We start from the raw sequence: 14,048 nt of genomic DNA, 5'->3' as shown, positions 1-14,048 counted from the left end.
GTCCTACTGTTGAATCCATTTTTTTCCCTTTCTGGTTGTGAAGAGAGGGAGAAAATGACTCTTGTTTTCCCCCATGACACAAGTCACTACCGTTATGGCTTTCATATCAAGTCTCTGTTTCCCTTTGTTCCAATTCATTATTTGACCAAATTGATGATCAGAGGTTAAAACTTGCAAACATCAAAGCACCACAAATGCATGTGACATCTAGTGACACTGGGTTGAGAAATGCCAATATAAATACCATATATCAAATTACCATTGTTTCACACCAAGATAAAAAGGGGTGGAAGTGGTAGTGGTGTTGGGGTAGGGAAGAGCTGTTCTGGAAAGAAACAGGTGGACAGGTGGACAGGGGTGGGGGGAGGGAGAGAACAGAACCAATCTCAAGCAGCCAAGTGGTGACGTTGAAGGTATGTAACACTACACTTTCTCAGGTAAGTGACCAAAATGGCCACCTACTAATGCATCTTGGCAAAGAAGGTGGGAACCAAGAGCAGTGGCTGGCATATGCAATGGTGCGGCGATGGTAACAGCAGATTGGGAACAACTGGTGTTTTGCTGAGCTTGAGGCCACACATGTTCCAATTCTCCAGAAGAAAGTTCCCATGCACAATGTTAGTGTCAAGAGCTGCTGAGACAGTTCAGTACTCTTCTTGTTGCTGGGGCTGCTGGTCATGGGCTTGCTCCTCTGCTTCTGCCTCTTCTGTGTGGCCCTCCTGTGGGGCAAGGGACAAGTTTCAGCTGAAATAATTGGACTGTATCTGAGATCCTATGGGTGTCCCAGCTTTTAGTCACTGGGTAGCATGTGTGTCTCTAGTCTGTGGACAGAATCAGGTTTAGTCAGGACTTACCATGCAATGATTGATTTCCTACCTTCTAGTGGCCAATGCTCACACATTAAGCACCAAACTTTTTTATCAATTGTTTTGGAAGGATATCTTCATAGAACATATTCCATACTTGCCTGTCCTCTGCAAAAGGCTATGCAGCCCAAACACAGTGATTCCACAGCACTGTGATAACCACAAATGAGAAAGCTGAGCCCTCCATACCAGTCTAGGCCGCTGCACGTGCTGGGTGGCTTCCCCTACACGAACAGCACACCATGTGGTTCTGATATGTTTCACATTTCCTCTGCTGCGTTCATCCATGTCTGATGATGTCTGCCTAAAGCAGTTTTTCTTTTAATCTCTACCAATCTGAGGTGGGTTTAGACACCTGGGAAACAACTTGTTAGTTTTGGAGGGAAAGGCTCATAGCCATATTTCATGGTCTGTCCTTGTGAAGGAGAGCCTTCTCAGCACAGGACTCAGGCCATGGCTCAAAGATTTTGGGACATCTGTTTAGGGTGCTTCAGGCCCTAGTTTGTTATTGTCTGCTCATTGACTCTAAGCCAGGTAGGTGTGGTGTCTCTATTTGGTTCCAAATGCCCTAATTATTATTTGCTTAACCCAGTTTATATCTATAGTTGCAAGTTTTCTCTATCTTTTTCTTCTCTTTTTTGCCTTCCTCCTCCTCCCATTTCCCTCATTTCCTTCCTTCCTGTCTTCCCTACCTTCCTACTGCCCTTCTTCCTCCTTTCCTTTCTCTCTTCCTTCTCTTTTTCCCTTCCTCTCCATTCCCTCCGTCCCTCCCTCCCTCCGTCCCTCCCTCCCTCCCTCCTCTGTACTGGAGCTTTAACTCAGTGTTTTGTTACTCTTGCTTGGCTTTTTTGTTGTTGTTGTTGTTCAAGACTGGTGCTCTACCACTTGAGCCTCACCTCTGCAGATTTTTCTGTCCAGGCTGGCTTCAAACTATTATCCTAAGATCTCAAGTCTCCTGAGTAGCTAAGAGTACAGGCATGAGTCTTTAGTGTTCAGCTAGTTCTTTCATTTTTGAGCTATTGAGGCAAAATTAACTTACTACCCAATGAAAATGTGATTAATCAACAGCAGCCCAACTGTCCCTCCTGTAAAATACAGGGTTGGGGATGCAGTCTAGCATGTAAACTGGCACAGAGAAGGGTTCAAATCCCATCTCACCTGACACACTGACGCCTGACATGCTTAAACCTATCCCCTTCCTAACAAGTTCCTAGTGCCTGTAGCCCAGAAAACCTCAAGGTCTCATTGAGATAGGTTATGATCCAGACTCACACCTGCTCTCCTCCTGCAGCATCCTACTCTTATTGTATTATAAAACTGACTTGGAATCTTGTCTGAAACCCTTGGCTTTATATGTTGGATTCTGAGGTTCTTGAAGGTAGGACTAGGGCCTTCTTCAACTCTGTCCCATATTTTTCCCCTCTATAGATTCAACACATTATGTGTTGAGAGGAAGAATCCACAGAGGACTCAGAATGGATGACATTGGATGAATAGTCTGACTAGACTATTAGTCAAGGTCATAAGATGAGTATTTCCTGAGCGGTAGTATGTCAAGGCTGCATGCATGGACTTTGGAGTTCATGTCCCAGCTTTGTTATTTATTTATTTATTTATTTATTTATTTATTTATTCATTCATTCATTCATTCATTCATTCATTCATTCAGGCCAGTCCTAGGGCTTGGACGCACTGTCTCTGACTTGTTTTTGCTCAAGGGTAGCTTTCTACCTCTTGGGCCACAGTACTACTTCTGGCCTTTTCTGTTTATGTGGTACTGAGGAATCAAACCCAGGGCTTCATGCATGCTAGGCAAGCATTCTACCACTAAGCCGCATTTCCTGCCCAGCTTCGGTACGTTTAAGCTGTGAGTCTGGGCATGTAATACAACTGCTCCATACCTTGGTGTTTTTGTCTGTAAAATGAGGGACAGTAAGAGTATCTATGTAGTAAGGTTTTTCAGTGTGATTCATTGACTGATGAATCAATACAGAAATTAATGAGTTAAAACCAATAAAATAGCTAGAAGGATCTTTGGCATATATTAACTATTTTAAGTATAAGCTGTGGTTATGATTCTAGTGGAAAAACTCTTTAGCATATACTCTAGAAGTATAAATAACAATAAAAAGTAACCCTGTGACATCTGAAAGTAGAAAGTGACATGTCTGAAAGACCTGAGATCAAATCAAGCACTGTCCCTTACTGATTATGTGCCAATTATTTGGAAATGGTGTGACCTCCTCATACTCATGACCATGCCATGTTACCACCTCGTAGGACTGTCCCACCTTGAAAGGTTAAGGTCTGACCACCTCTCTGACCACCTCCTGCTGTCTGTCTGACCCTTACATCTTACTTCAGATGTTCTCTGGTCTCTGGCTCTCTAGATTCTGGGCAACTCAGATTGTATTCTTGGTAGCATCCTCTGCCAGCTGTCTGGCTTACTGCTTGGCATATGTGAGGGCATTCCTCTTAGCTCAGGAAGCTAGCAACTCAGCTGACAGTGACACCCCGATGAGAACTAAGAGGGCATTTCACTCTGGGGTGGTATTAGCCAAGGAATGGGCACTGGCCTCCATGAAAGCAGGTGCTTTCCCTCTGTCTAGAGGAATGAAAGCATTACCATTCATGGGAGACACATGGTGTTGAGCTGCTCCCAGTGTTTTCTGCCACTCTCCATTAAGAAAGCACAGTTCCTCCAGGAAGCCTCTGCCCTCCCCTGGACATGAACAGATTCTCTATAAGTTTCAAGGCCTTTGTCCCCATTTTCTGCTTCTCCGTGGCACAGTACTCAGTATAAGTAGCTCTGGGTGCATTGCTACTGCATGGCTTCACAAGTTCTTCAGCAGCCAGGTTCCAGGCCCCCAACAGGTCAGAGTTGCTTTGCTCATTACCCTAACAACTCAGTATAGGGTGATGTCTTCCATGTTGCCCCTCAAACCTCAGCTGGTGTGAAAAACGCTTTTCTTACATAACTGCTTTTGTGTATGTTAGACTGAAGGGGAAGTCTCAGAAGTGGGGATCTGTTTTACATTTCCCAGAGAATCTCATCCAAGCTGGGAGTTAACTATAGGATAATGAAGTTAACCCAGAACTGGAAGTTGAAAGACCTAGATTCGAGTAATTGTTGAGTCTAAACAAGACCCTTCCTCATGTTGAACAAGGGGTGGGTCTATTACCCTTACTTAGGGCTCTGTGGCCTCCACTGGAGGACACTCAGGACAGCAGCCTTACACAGTGAACTGAAGTCCCAGATAGCAGGAAATGCAAGTGATGTTACCTATCTTTAGGAACTGCAGACCTGAGCAATACTGAGTTAAAGAAAAAATAGTTATCAATGGGATGCTAATACATGGGTGCAAGATAAGGCAGTCAGAAAGTCTGGCAGAACATACCCGAGATTCTGACATGTTACATATCACAGCCAAGAGCTCCCAGCCCACACAAGGCCATTATAGGCTATCAGGAAAAAATCTTTTTTTCATAGCTAATGTGAGAATGAAGAAATTAAACCCACATGTAGTAACAGGCCAAGGAAAATTATGCTGTTGGAGCATGGATGCAATGAAGTACCAACTGGTTAATTTTAGTATTTCCATATCAACCCATCACAGCTCTCTGTGAGGGATGTCGTTATTCTCATGGTAATCAACAGAAAGAGAAGCAAGTTACAAGACAGTATTGAAGAAGGATCTGGCTACTGTAGGAGGGAAGTGGGGTCAAAAGGTGGAGGAAGCTCAATGGTTCCTGCTTCCCAGACACATAGGGACACTCAGCCTCATTTCCCACCATTCAACATCAGCATCTCCCCTGTCTTCATGCAGCTTTCTCCCAGGGAAACCACTCTCCCCATCTTAGCTCTGTAACTGCTCATATTCCATCCATCCTTCAACATCCAACACAAAAGCCATCTTCATGGCGACATCTTTGCTTGCTCCTCCAGGAAGTTTCAATGTACTCTACACGTTTATTTCTGTCTCTGTTATCAACATTTGTCATAATCGGACACATTTCCCAGTCATGTCTCTGGCTGTCACCCATTTGGGACTGAGCTTTTCTGAGGTAAAGGTTGTGTGTTTTTCTGTGTACTCAGTGTTTCATCCACAGGGGTGCAGAAGCACTATCTGTACCCAAAAAGCACTGGGAAGAAAAAGTCTTCAGGTCATTTTTACAGAGGCTTCCATAACAATTAGGAAACAAACCACTGTTTATAAGCAGGAGCATGTGGCCAATGATTATGCCAAGACACTTGTGGCTCTAAGTTATACCTAAGGGAAAAAATAATGACCGTGACAAAGAGATGCATTGCATATTAGCTGGCAATCCAAACTGGAAACTTACATTAATTTCTATACCTGGAAATCGAGCTGCAAGTCAACTTTACTCCAGATTCCCAGCTGGACTTTTACATCTTCTACACATTATATTCTAGGATTGCTTGACTCTGAGAGTTCAAGTCCAACCATAACCATATGAAAGCAATATGACTTAGGGGAAGAGACCTCTCAGCAAGTACCTCAAGCTAGTATGTCATGTACTTTAACTGAACTGCACCGGTGAAACTCTAGCCTCTTATTCTCCAGTACTTGTACTTCTGCTACCTCCAGGAGGGTTCTGGGAAAGGCAGATGCCTAGAGAAACATTTGTCATCTCAGATTTGTATACACAATCATACCAACAGCAGCATGAACAAACTACCAATATTCTTTTCCTGGATCCCATGCACAATGAGACTTGTATGTAAGTACAGGCTCACAATCCAGTGTGGAAATGTCCTGAAAACAGCACACAGGGTCACAGTGTAAGGGTTGAGTGCCATGGAACAAAAGGAGGATTTAGAGAGGTAGGGATAGGGCTGTGTGTGTGGTACTGTAGCCACAAAGCATGTTCCCCAAATCAATGCCTTTCCAGACTGTGAAACAGAGGTGGTAGGCAGGCTGGCAGCTCTCAATGACTCCCTCCCCAGTGCAGAGCCTGGTTATGCTTCAGGGATACTGCTCCACAAACGAGGCTCACAATCTTCCAGGAGGAAGGAAGATGTGAAGGTGCACAGTAGCACAGTGCCAGAAGTGACAATAAAAGTGGCTCTAGAAAATGTAACAACTAGCGACCAGAACATAGATACTGACTTGAACAGGTGAATGCCAAGAGAGATGAGGCCATGCTAAGACATGTGAAGGTATAAATCAACAAAATAAAATGTGGGAATGATCTGGGGAAAATCCAGGTAGGCATTTGATTGGTGTTAACTTCTTCACACAAAACATATTCAACTGAAAACTTCCAAGCAAATCATCTATCTACAGGTATTCTTTATTTCTCCCTGTCCCCATAGCACCTAATACTAGGTGGGAGGTAACAAAGTCCTGGAGATTTGGGGTCTGAAGTCAATAAACCTGGGCTGAATTCACAGTGGTGGAGCTTATTAACTATGCACTGTTGTACAAGTCATTTTTTATCTGTAAATGCAGAAAAGTAACAGCATTCACTGTGTAGGGATACACGTAGGGTGAGAAATCAACGTACAAGCTGAATGTGGTGATCAAAGCTACCCACCTACTTGGAAGGAGTAGATTAGGGGAATCACCATTTGAGGCCAGTGTAGGCATAGAAGTTCATGAGAATCCATTTCAACTAAGGGCTGGTATCTGTGCTACAGGGGAAAACAATAGCTAAGTATGGTGGCACATACCTGATATTCGAGTGACAATGGGAAGGATTACAGTCCAGTCTGTTTGGGTGTAAAATGATACCCTATTATGAATATAAGCAATACAAGAAAGGACTGGTAGAGTAGCTTAAGCGGTAGAATACCTCCTTAGCAAGTAAGTGTAAGGCTCTGATCCCAGCATCACCAACAAAATGTTCACTGAACATGAATGTTTTATCTAGAATATACTAAATGCCCAATAAATACTATCCTCGTAGAATTTAAATGTTGGCTCATAGTTGGAGGGTAAGCATATTCTTAGCACGCACAAGGCTCTAGGTTCCATCCCAAGCACCCCTCCCCTAAACCACAACCATAAAAGTACCTCCCAAAAGCCGAATATGGTCATGCTTAGAGAAGGTACAACATGAACACAGGATACAGACTGTCTGCTGAAGAATTTGGGAAAGATATTTGACCACCCTTAGTTTCCCTTCATCTGTAAAATGGGACAACAGTAACACATACTTAACAGAATTCTGAAAAGCACTGGAGAAGCTAATAAATGGATACACACAAAGCCTCAGGTCCCTCCCAGTCTAGTTCCATCCAAGGTGAATGAGAAAAGGCCCTGCTAAACTCATTCAGTCTATGACTAACGAGACTTTAAAGCAGGACTGCTCCTGGGCAGGCAGGCATCTACACTGTGGCTGTGCATATGCTGCAAGAGCAGTTCTGTGACTCCAGTGGGCAGCAAGGTGGTGGGGGGTTGGGTAGTGTGATAGAAATGGCCGAACAAAGCCAAGTGTGGACATCTAGGCAGAGGCCAGAGCTCTTGCTATAGGCTGGCCAGCCTATCTATCCATACTTTGGCAGGAGTTAAGGGGCCTGCCACTACTATTCATTTGGGGTTTATCTGGAGGTACTCCAGCACCAGGTCTCCCACTTGGGCCAAGAGAGCTCTCCATCCTGCTGGAAGTGCAAGACTGAGAAGACATTGTGGGCCTGTGTGCTGGCCTTATTCTAGTTAGCATGTATTACCACAGATAGCAGCTCAGTCAGCTCAGTCTCCCATAGCCGTGTAGACCTCATTTAGTTTAGGAACAAGCAAGTTTGTAAAGGCAATAACCATAATTACTCTGCGCTCAACAGACAGCAAACGCTCTGTATGCACAGAACATTGTAACACTTTGTAATCCATTGTCACCAGACACTACACAGCAGACACCTCTTTTGCCATCAGATCTAAAAGTACTGGAAGCCATATCAGCTTCTGAGGCTTCATCAGGCCAACTCCTGGGGCTTCCAAATCTACATTCTGACTCACTAGTAATCAAGAAAGAAGTCTAAAAAGGGCAAGGCAAAGAGTGACTAAGAGCTTCCAACCTCAGACACAGTTCCTTATTGCTTAGGAAAGCTTCACTGCTACGGTGTTAAGACATAAATCGAGTAAATATCTGCCCGGCATTCCATGGAAGAAGAGAAAGTAAGCTTGCTAGTGGCTTATTACATTCTGTAGAAATACTAAGCCCTAATGCAACTCCTTTGGAGTCCAAGCACCCACCGACTTCCTGGTAAGACAGACCTAAACACTTAGAGAAGTTCAAAACCCTAGCCTCTGGCTCTTACCTGTAACCACTCAAATCTGTAGAAAGTGAGGCTCTCATTTCTCTGGGTGTCAGGCTTTTACCTCCTGGCACAGGCAGACTGGTATGATTTGCCCCAGTTTCTACTATTTATTTATCCCTCCCACTTTCCTCCTTGGTTCATTCCCTGCTCCTCACATCTGCTTTTCATCGCCACACACAGGCACATCCTGAGTTGTTCTCAGCACATTTGCTCAAAAGCAGCAAATGTGTCAAGTTTTCCCCACAGAGGAAGCCTCTACAAAGGGCTGTCCACAGGGCTGTCTGGCCTGGCTATGGGTATCTTGATTATTTCTCTTTCAATCATACTCATTGAAAGATCAGAAGAAAGAAGAGTTCTTCTACAGATTCTTACTGCTCATTTGCTCACAGAGTTAAAAACTGCTTGAGAGTGGATTGTCCTTTCTCAGAGCCCTTGCCTCCACTGATCTCTTTCCATGCTGATTTATGGATGCATGTCCCATAGAGCTGGGTAAATGGATGATTAGCTCATGGACCCACTGCATTCAATGAAGAGTTGTTTTAGCACTCTGGAGCCAGTGGCTCCACACACTTACCTGCTCATCTGAAGCATAGAGCACTTCCATTAGCCGCTGTACAAGGTCATCATTTTCCTGCCCATGTTCTTGGCAGAGTAGCTCAATCTCTCTCAACTTCCCGAAGTAGAAATCTCTTTCCTTTTCCACACCTTCAAGGGCAAGCTTTAATGAATGTACCTGCAAGAGAGTGAAGGTAGAAAAGATATCCCCCAAATACAGAATAAGACATAAGATACCATCTATTGCCTATTGATAAGGACCTAAAATATATAACAAGAGAAGATGAAATAACTAAGGTGCAAATCTGAGGGAGAATCAAGAAGGCTGTTGTCTGAACTTAATTTAAGCCTTGGCCAAATGTCTTCTCTCTGGAGAATGCAGGCCACTACTTTTCCATCAACAGTTGATTAACTAGTCAGAGTGGTCTACCTGCATGGTAATCATTTGCTCTAGCTAGCCTCAAACCACAGTCCTCTTGATCTCTGCCTCTCTGATTTTGAACTCTTTCTATTGTTAATATGAAACCATGGATATTTGTAAAAACACAAGCCAACAGGACCGAATTTCCTAAAAAAGAAAACTATTCTAGAGACCTTTTCCTACTTGAAACCAATAAACCTCATCTCTTGGCTTAGCCAAACAATCCATGTCAACCTTGGGCTGGTGCCAGTGCATGGATCTGTGGCTGGATAGTTGGATATGCCACCGTTTACTAACTCCCCCCAAACCCACCAAGGATACCATCAATCCACAAAACTGAGGTTTGGCTGCTTCCTGGGAGTGCTTTGGTTTGTGCAACGAGAAAGTAGCTGAGGTTTTTGTAGAAATACTCAGCCCAAGATGAGCTTGGTAGTATTCCAGATGTGTTAGGTAAGAGGCACTCAGCTATTAAAGCTAGTAAAAACTGGCAGCAGCTAGATTAGATGATGAAAGATCAACTGAAGAATGTAATTCCATTTTCACGGTCCCATTCACAAAGACTGAGGCCAACCTCATCTATCACACGTCATAGCAGATGCCTGATGGATCTCTGAGAAAAGTCAAGGGCATAATACCATGGAGTGTACATTCCTTTTCAACAGTGCTCATGACTCCTCCCAATGTGTCCACAGACTGCAAGTGTTCCCAGGCCTTGAAGTCTGAATGACAGCCACAGTCTCTACCGGGGTTTCCCAGAGCCCATTTTCCCTCCCCATCAGGGGTCCCTGTACCCAGCAGTGGCTCCAACTCACTTCCTATTGGCTAACCCACTGTCTGGTAAGACTCCTTAATTATTTTATTTATGTCTTCCTCCTCTACATCTTTTGATTCATCTCTATTATTGGGATTGTCTAGCCTAGTGTTATTTTTATAGTATATCATGGGAGATTGCCTGAATAAAGGCAGGGGGCCAAGAAAATGAAAATCCTGAAAGTTTATGGCACTTGTCACTTTCTCTACTACCACTGTAATTCACTCAGCCTCTCCTGTCCCTGTGTTCTCAGTTGTAACACTGTGAGGCCTGGGTGGGCTCCCCCCAAGGCTCAGAGTGACCCTTGAAGGCTTCAAGGTCAGAAAGCAGAGGGAGACAATCTCAGATCACTAGGCAAAGTGATGTGGAGTAAACATCTGCTAAAGGAGGGATTCCCAGTTTAGAGTGTGCCCCCCCCACTCCCCCACCCCCCGGGAGGCACAGAGTGGGGGCAAGGCCTCAGGAGGCAGGTGGGGGAGAGGCCTCTTGGGAGTAATGAAGGAATTACAAGAGGCAGGAAGGCCTCTCTCTAGAGTAGCATTGGGATGGCAAGACGGTTTAATCATGGTGTTTTGGAGGTCTTGGGATGGGGGGCTCTTTGTGGGATTTGGAGAGCTAATGGGGAGCTAGGAGCTGACTGCAAGGAGAGGAAGTGGTCTTATTTGTCAAGGTTGAAGTTAGCATTTAGGCCAGGTGGCTGGAAACATAAGTGTGGGGGAAAAAGAAGGCAGGGAGGAAAGGAGTCATGAAGAAATGAGGTATAATGATATTAGAAGATCTGGGTTTTTAAAGTAGAAAGTAGGTATAAATCTGAAGTATTGCAGACTTATGTCGGATTCTCTTTAGGTTCATTCTGGCTTTCTTGGAGCCCTAGGCTTGTGGCCCAAAGTTCATTCCTGCCACTGTCATTACTGCCTTTCATTATAAGATAAATTACTAGAAATTCTCCATGAGCTCAAACTGAGAACGAGCAGGTAATTGGAACACTTCACAATTTCTAAATCAAAGACCTACTTACCAGATGACTTGAGGTTTTGACTGTTTCATTAAAGTGATCAGAATTTTAAAGAAATACCTTTGTTAAAACAGCTGCCTTATTTTTATAATCTAGATTCTTGATTGCAAATATGCAATTATCTTAAAAAAAACAAACAAACAACTTCTCAGACTCTTGCTGACTCATCAAAAAAGATTAATCCCTGGGACTGGCCCAGTGAGTGGCTGCGAACAGCCCAAGGGAGGCTTGCAGCCCATGTTCTTCACACAATGGTGTCAAAGCAGGATAGTTCAGCAAGGCATTTTGTAAAGAAAATTTTATATTAAGTAAATCAAGCCCAGAGAGACAAAGGTTCTATGTTTTCCCTCATCAGTGGAATCTAGATTTACCTTATAAATATCTAAATGAATATGCTGGGTGATATGCAAGTATATACAAATATATTAACAGAAATATGGTAGATTCAAGAGAGAACTCAAATAGTGCAATTCCTTAGAAAGGAAAGTCAAAGTTCAATAAAACAAACATTAAGAAGCAGGCATTTAAAAGGGATGGGGTGGGCCAAGGGGGAAAGGGTAGATGAATGAAGAGAAGAAGTAGGGGGAGAATGCAGTCAAGAATTCAATGTATAGCCTACAAAGTTATGAACACTGGGTTGGGAGGGATGGGAGAGAATGGTGAAAGGGGTGTCATTGATCAAGATGCATTGTATCCATAAACTGCTTTGTTAAATGGCAACTTCTTAGAGTTACTATTTAAGGATAAGAAGAACAAAACAGCATTTTGGAATCTAGGGATGTGTGTGTGTGTGGGGACTTCTGCAGTATCCCTACACATCCCACTGTTTTAATACTTTTAAGCTGTATATTACACTTTTTTGTGTATACTTTTGTGCCTGGGGCTTGATTGAACTTAGGACCTGGGTGCTAGCCCTGAGTTTTTTTTTTTTTTTTTTTTTTTGCTCAAGGCTAGTGTTCTATCACTTGAGAAAGCTGTATATACTTTTATACAAAATTAGCTATTACTAGTTAGACTAGGATTTTACTCTGTGATTTTAAAAGCCAGTAGACTAAAAAAGAGTTAGACTTAAAGCACAGCTGTAGCATTTATCCAATGTCTGGCTGGTCGGCTTGCTTTCTCTCTCTCTCCTTCCTTCCCTCATTTCTTTATTTCCTTCCTTCTCTTTTTTCTTCTCTCTTCCCCTTCCTCTTCTCCTCTCCCTTCTCACCCTTTCCTCTCCCCTCTCTCTTTCCTTCCTTCCTTTTCATCTCTCTCTGTCTCTTTCTCTCCTTTCACTCCCTTCCTCCCTCTCTTTACTTCAACTGTTATCTGGAAGTTCTAAGGGAAGAAAGGTCTCTATCTTGCTACCATTACATTACCAGCATTCAGCATAGTATCTGTCATATAAAACAGGCTCAACTAATAGTTGCTAAAAGGAAGAGAATAGAAGAAAGGGAAGGAGAATAGAAAAAAGTGGAGCTAGCTTAACCCAAATACCCTTTAACATAGCTTAGACTGGCTAGAGTAGGTAGGGTGAGATATGGGCTAGCGTGGAGCTCAGGGTGGCCACTGGGCCATGGGAGAGTCTGAGAATGGACTGTGGGCTTGCTGCAAGATGAAATTATCTGCCCCATCTTGATGTCAAGCTTTAGGAGATTTAGGACTAATACCTTTTATTCTTTAGTCTACTGATTTTACCTCAACTCCACACACTTTTGTCACAGACCTATGGGGGTTTGCCTTTTCATGCCTCACATATCACTGATGCCGGAAACATGGCTGGAGATATCCACTTACCTGCTCATTAAGCTGTATGACCTGCGTTTCTAAATCTTTGTCTGATCTAGACGCTGAGCCACTGGATGAAGCCCTTTTGGCAGAAGAGGGACGAGAAGGTGTGGATCCCGGTTTTGAAGCTGGACTTGATTTAGCTGCACCTGGAAACAAGAGACTAAATGATGAATGCTGGCAACATTAAATATGGTTTTTAGATGTATAGCAAATATATGACATTAAAAGAGCTTACCAATAAGTATATGAGATCTAGTGATCCCTACCCATTACAGAGCACCAAAATGCTTAAAAGAAACACACAGGACTGAACCACAGTGTCCATGGGCAACTTTTGTGGGAAGAGCTTTTTTTCTCAAGAAGCAAACAGTTAATGAAATTGTCCCTTCTCCCTCTAGTCAGATAAGAGAAACAGCTACAAAGGAACCTTAAGAGTTTTGTTGTTGTTAAGAAGAAAGGCTTTTAGACAGCCTCAAGTAATCACCCCAATTGAGTTTCTAACAGACAAAAGGCCTTAGAACAGGCTCATACTTTAGAAGAAATGAGTACAGTTTTCATTTTCCATTCAACATATTTTGTAGCAGCACTGAAAGAGTCCAATTACAAAGGCATCTCCTTAGCACTGAGTATCCCAGATGAACAAATCTTGATTGCTAAGTGTCATTCTGTAATAGATGAGCTTTTTGAGACATCGCCGATTTCAGGGATGTGCAGGGAATGTACCTGGTGAGCCTAGGACATCTTGTGTAAAAAAGCAAGGATGTGCTATCAAAGGAAAGGCCATAGCTGGAAGTGGCTTCCAACTGGCCACACTGGGAGGGTCGATATTATCAGGAAGAATGGCTGTAACTTCTTGCAATGAACTTGGTATACAAATATCCATCAGGCCATAATGAGGGGAAAGACACTAGTAAGTGTGGAAGAAATGCTAGAATTGGAAAAAAAAATCACAACCTTTCAAAACCCATAACTCAGAGCTGATCCTGCAAAGTCTTGTCAGTGGACAGAAGCAGCAGAAGAGAGTTTTAGGAAATAAGATTGTTACGTGTCAAGGGATTAATTACTCTATTACTGCTTGTTTAAGGGGAAAATGCCCCTTTACAGTGGGGAGTTCCAGGAGTCTGCATCTTAATCAAGTGATCCACTGAGTACCATTACCGATGATATATATGAATAAAGAAAAAGCACAGAGGTCAGGTGAGACATTACCTGTCTTGTATTCAGTACACAGGGACTCACAGTGTGGAACACAGCACAGACAGAAGTCACATGGTACATGCAGTGAAGTATGTACATTTCATGGGTTAAGAAGTGACTGGCCATTG

At 43.2% G+C, this 14,048-nt stretch overlaps 1 protein-coding gene across 5 annotated transcripts in view; it reads right to left on the bottom strand.

Annotated features, from left to right (window-relative positions):
• Positions 1–246: 246 nt before the first annotated feature.
• Mapre2 (microtubule associated protein RP/EB family member 2) overlaps positions 247–14,048 on the bottom strand; it is a 148,091-nt gene continuing 134,289 nt past the window's right edge. For all 5 annotated transcript variants that reach the window (XM_048363661.1, XM_048363660.1, XM_048363658.1 and 2 more), the window contains 3 exons: positions 12,730–12,869; positions 8,723–8,881; positions 247–719 (listed from right to left, as the gene is read on the bottom strand). In XM_048363661.1, coding sequence (XP_048219618.1) covers positions 645–719; positions 8,723–8,881; positions 12,730–12,869 — 374 coding nt within the window. In that variant the 3' untranslated portion in view covers positions 247–644. The remainder of the gene's footprint in view (positions 720–8,722; positions 8,882–12,729; positions 12,870–14,048) is intronic.

The sequence above is a fragment of the Perognathus longimembris genome, chromosome 15 (genome assembly GCF_023159225.1).
Source record: "Perognathus longimembris pacificus isolate PPM17 chromosome 15, ASM2315922v1, whole genome shotgun sequence".
Taxonomy (NCBI): domain Eukaryota; kingdom Metazoa; phylum Chordata; class Mammalia; order Rodentia; family Heteromyidae; genus Perognathus; species Perognathus longimembris.
The sequence above is the reverse complement of the archived record's forward strand: the minus strand, read 5'-3'. Positions and strand labels throughout refer to the sequence as shown.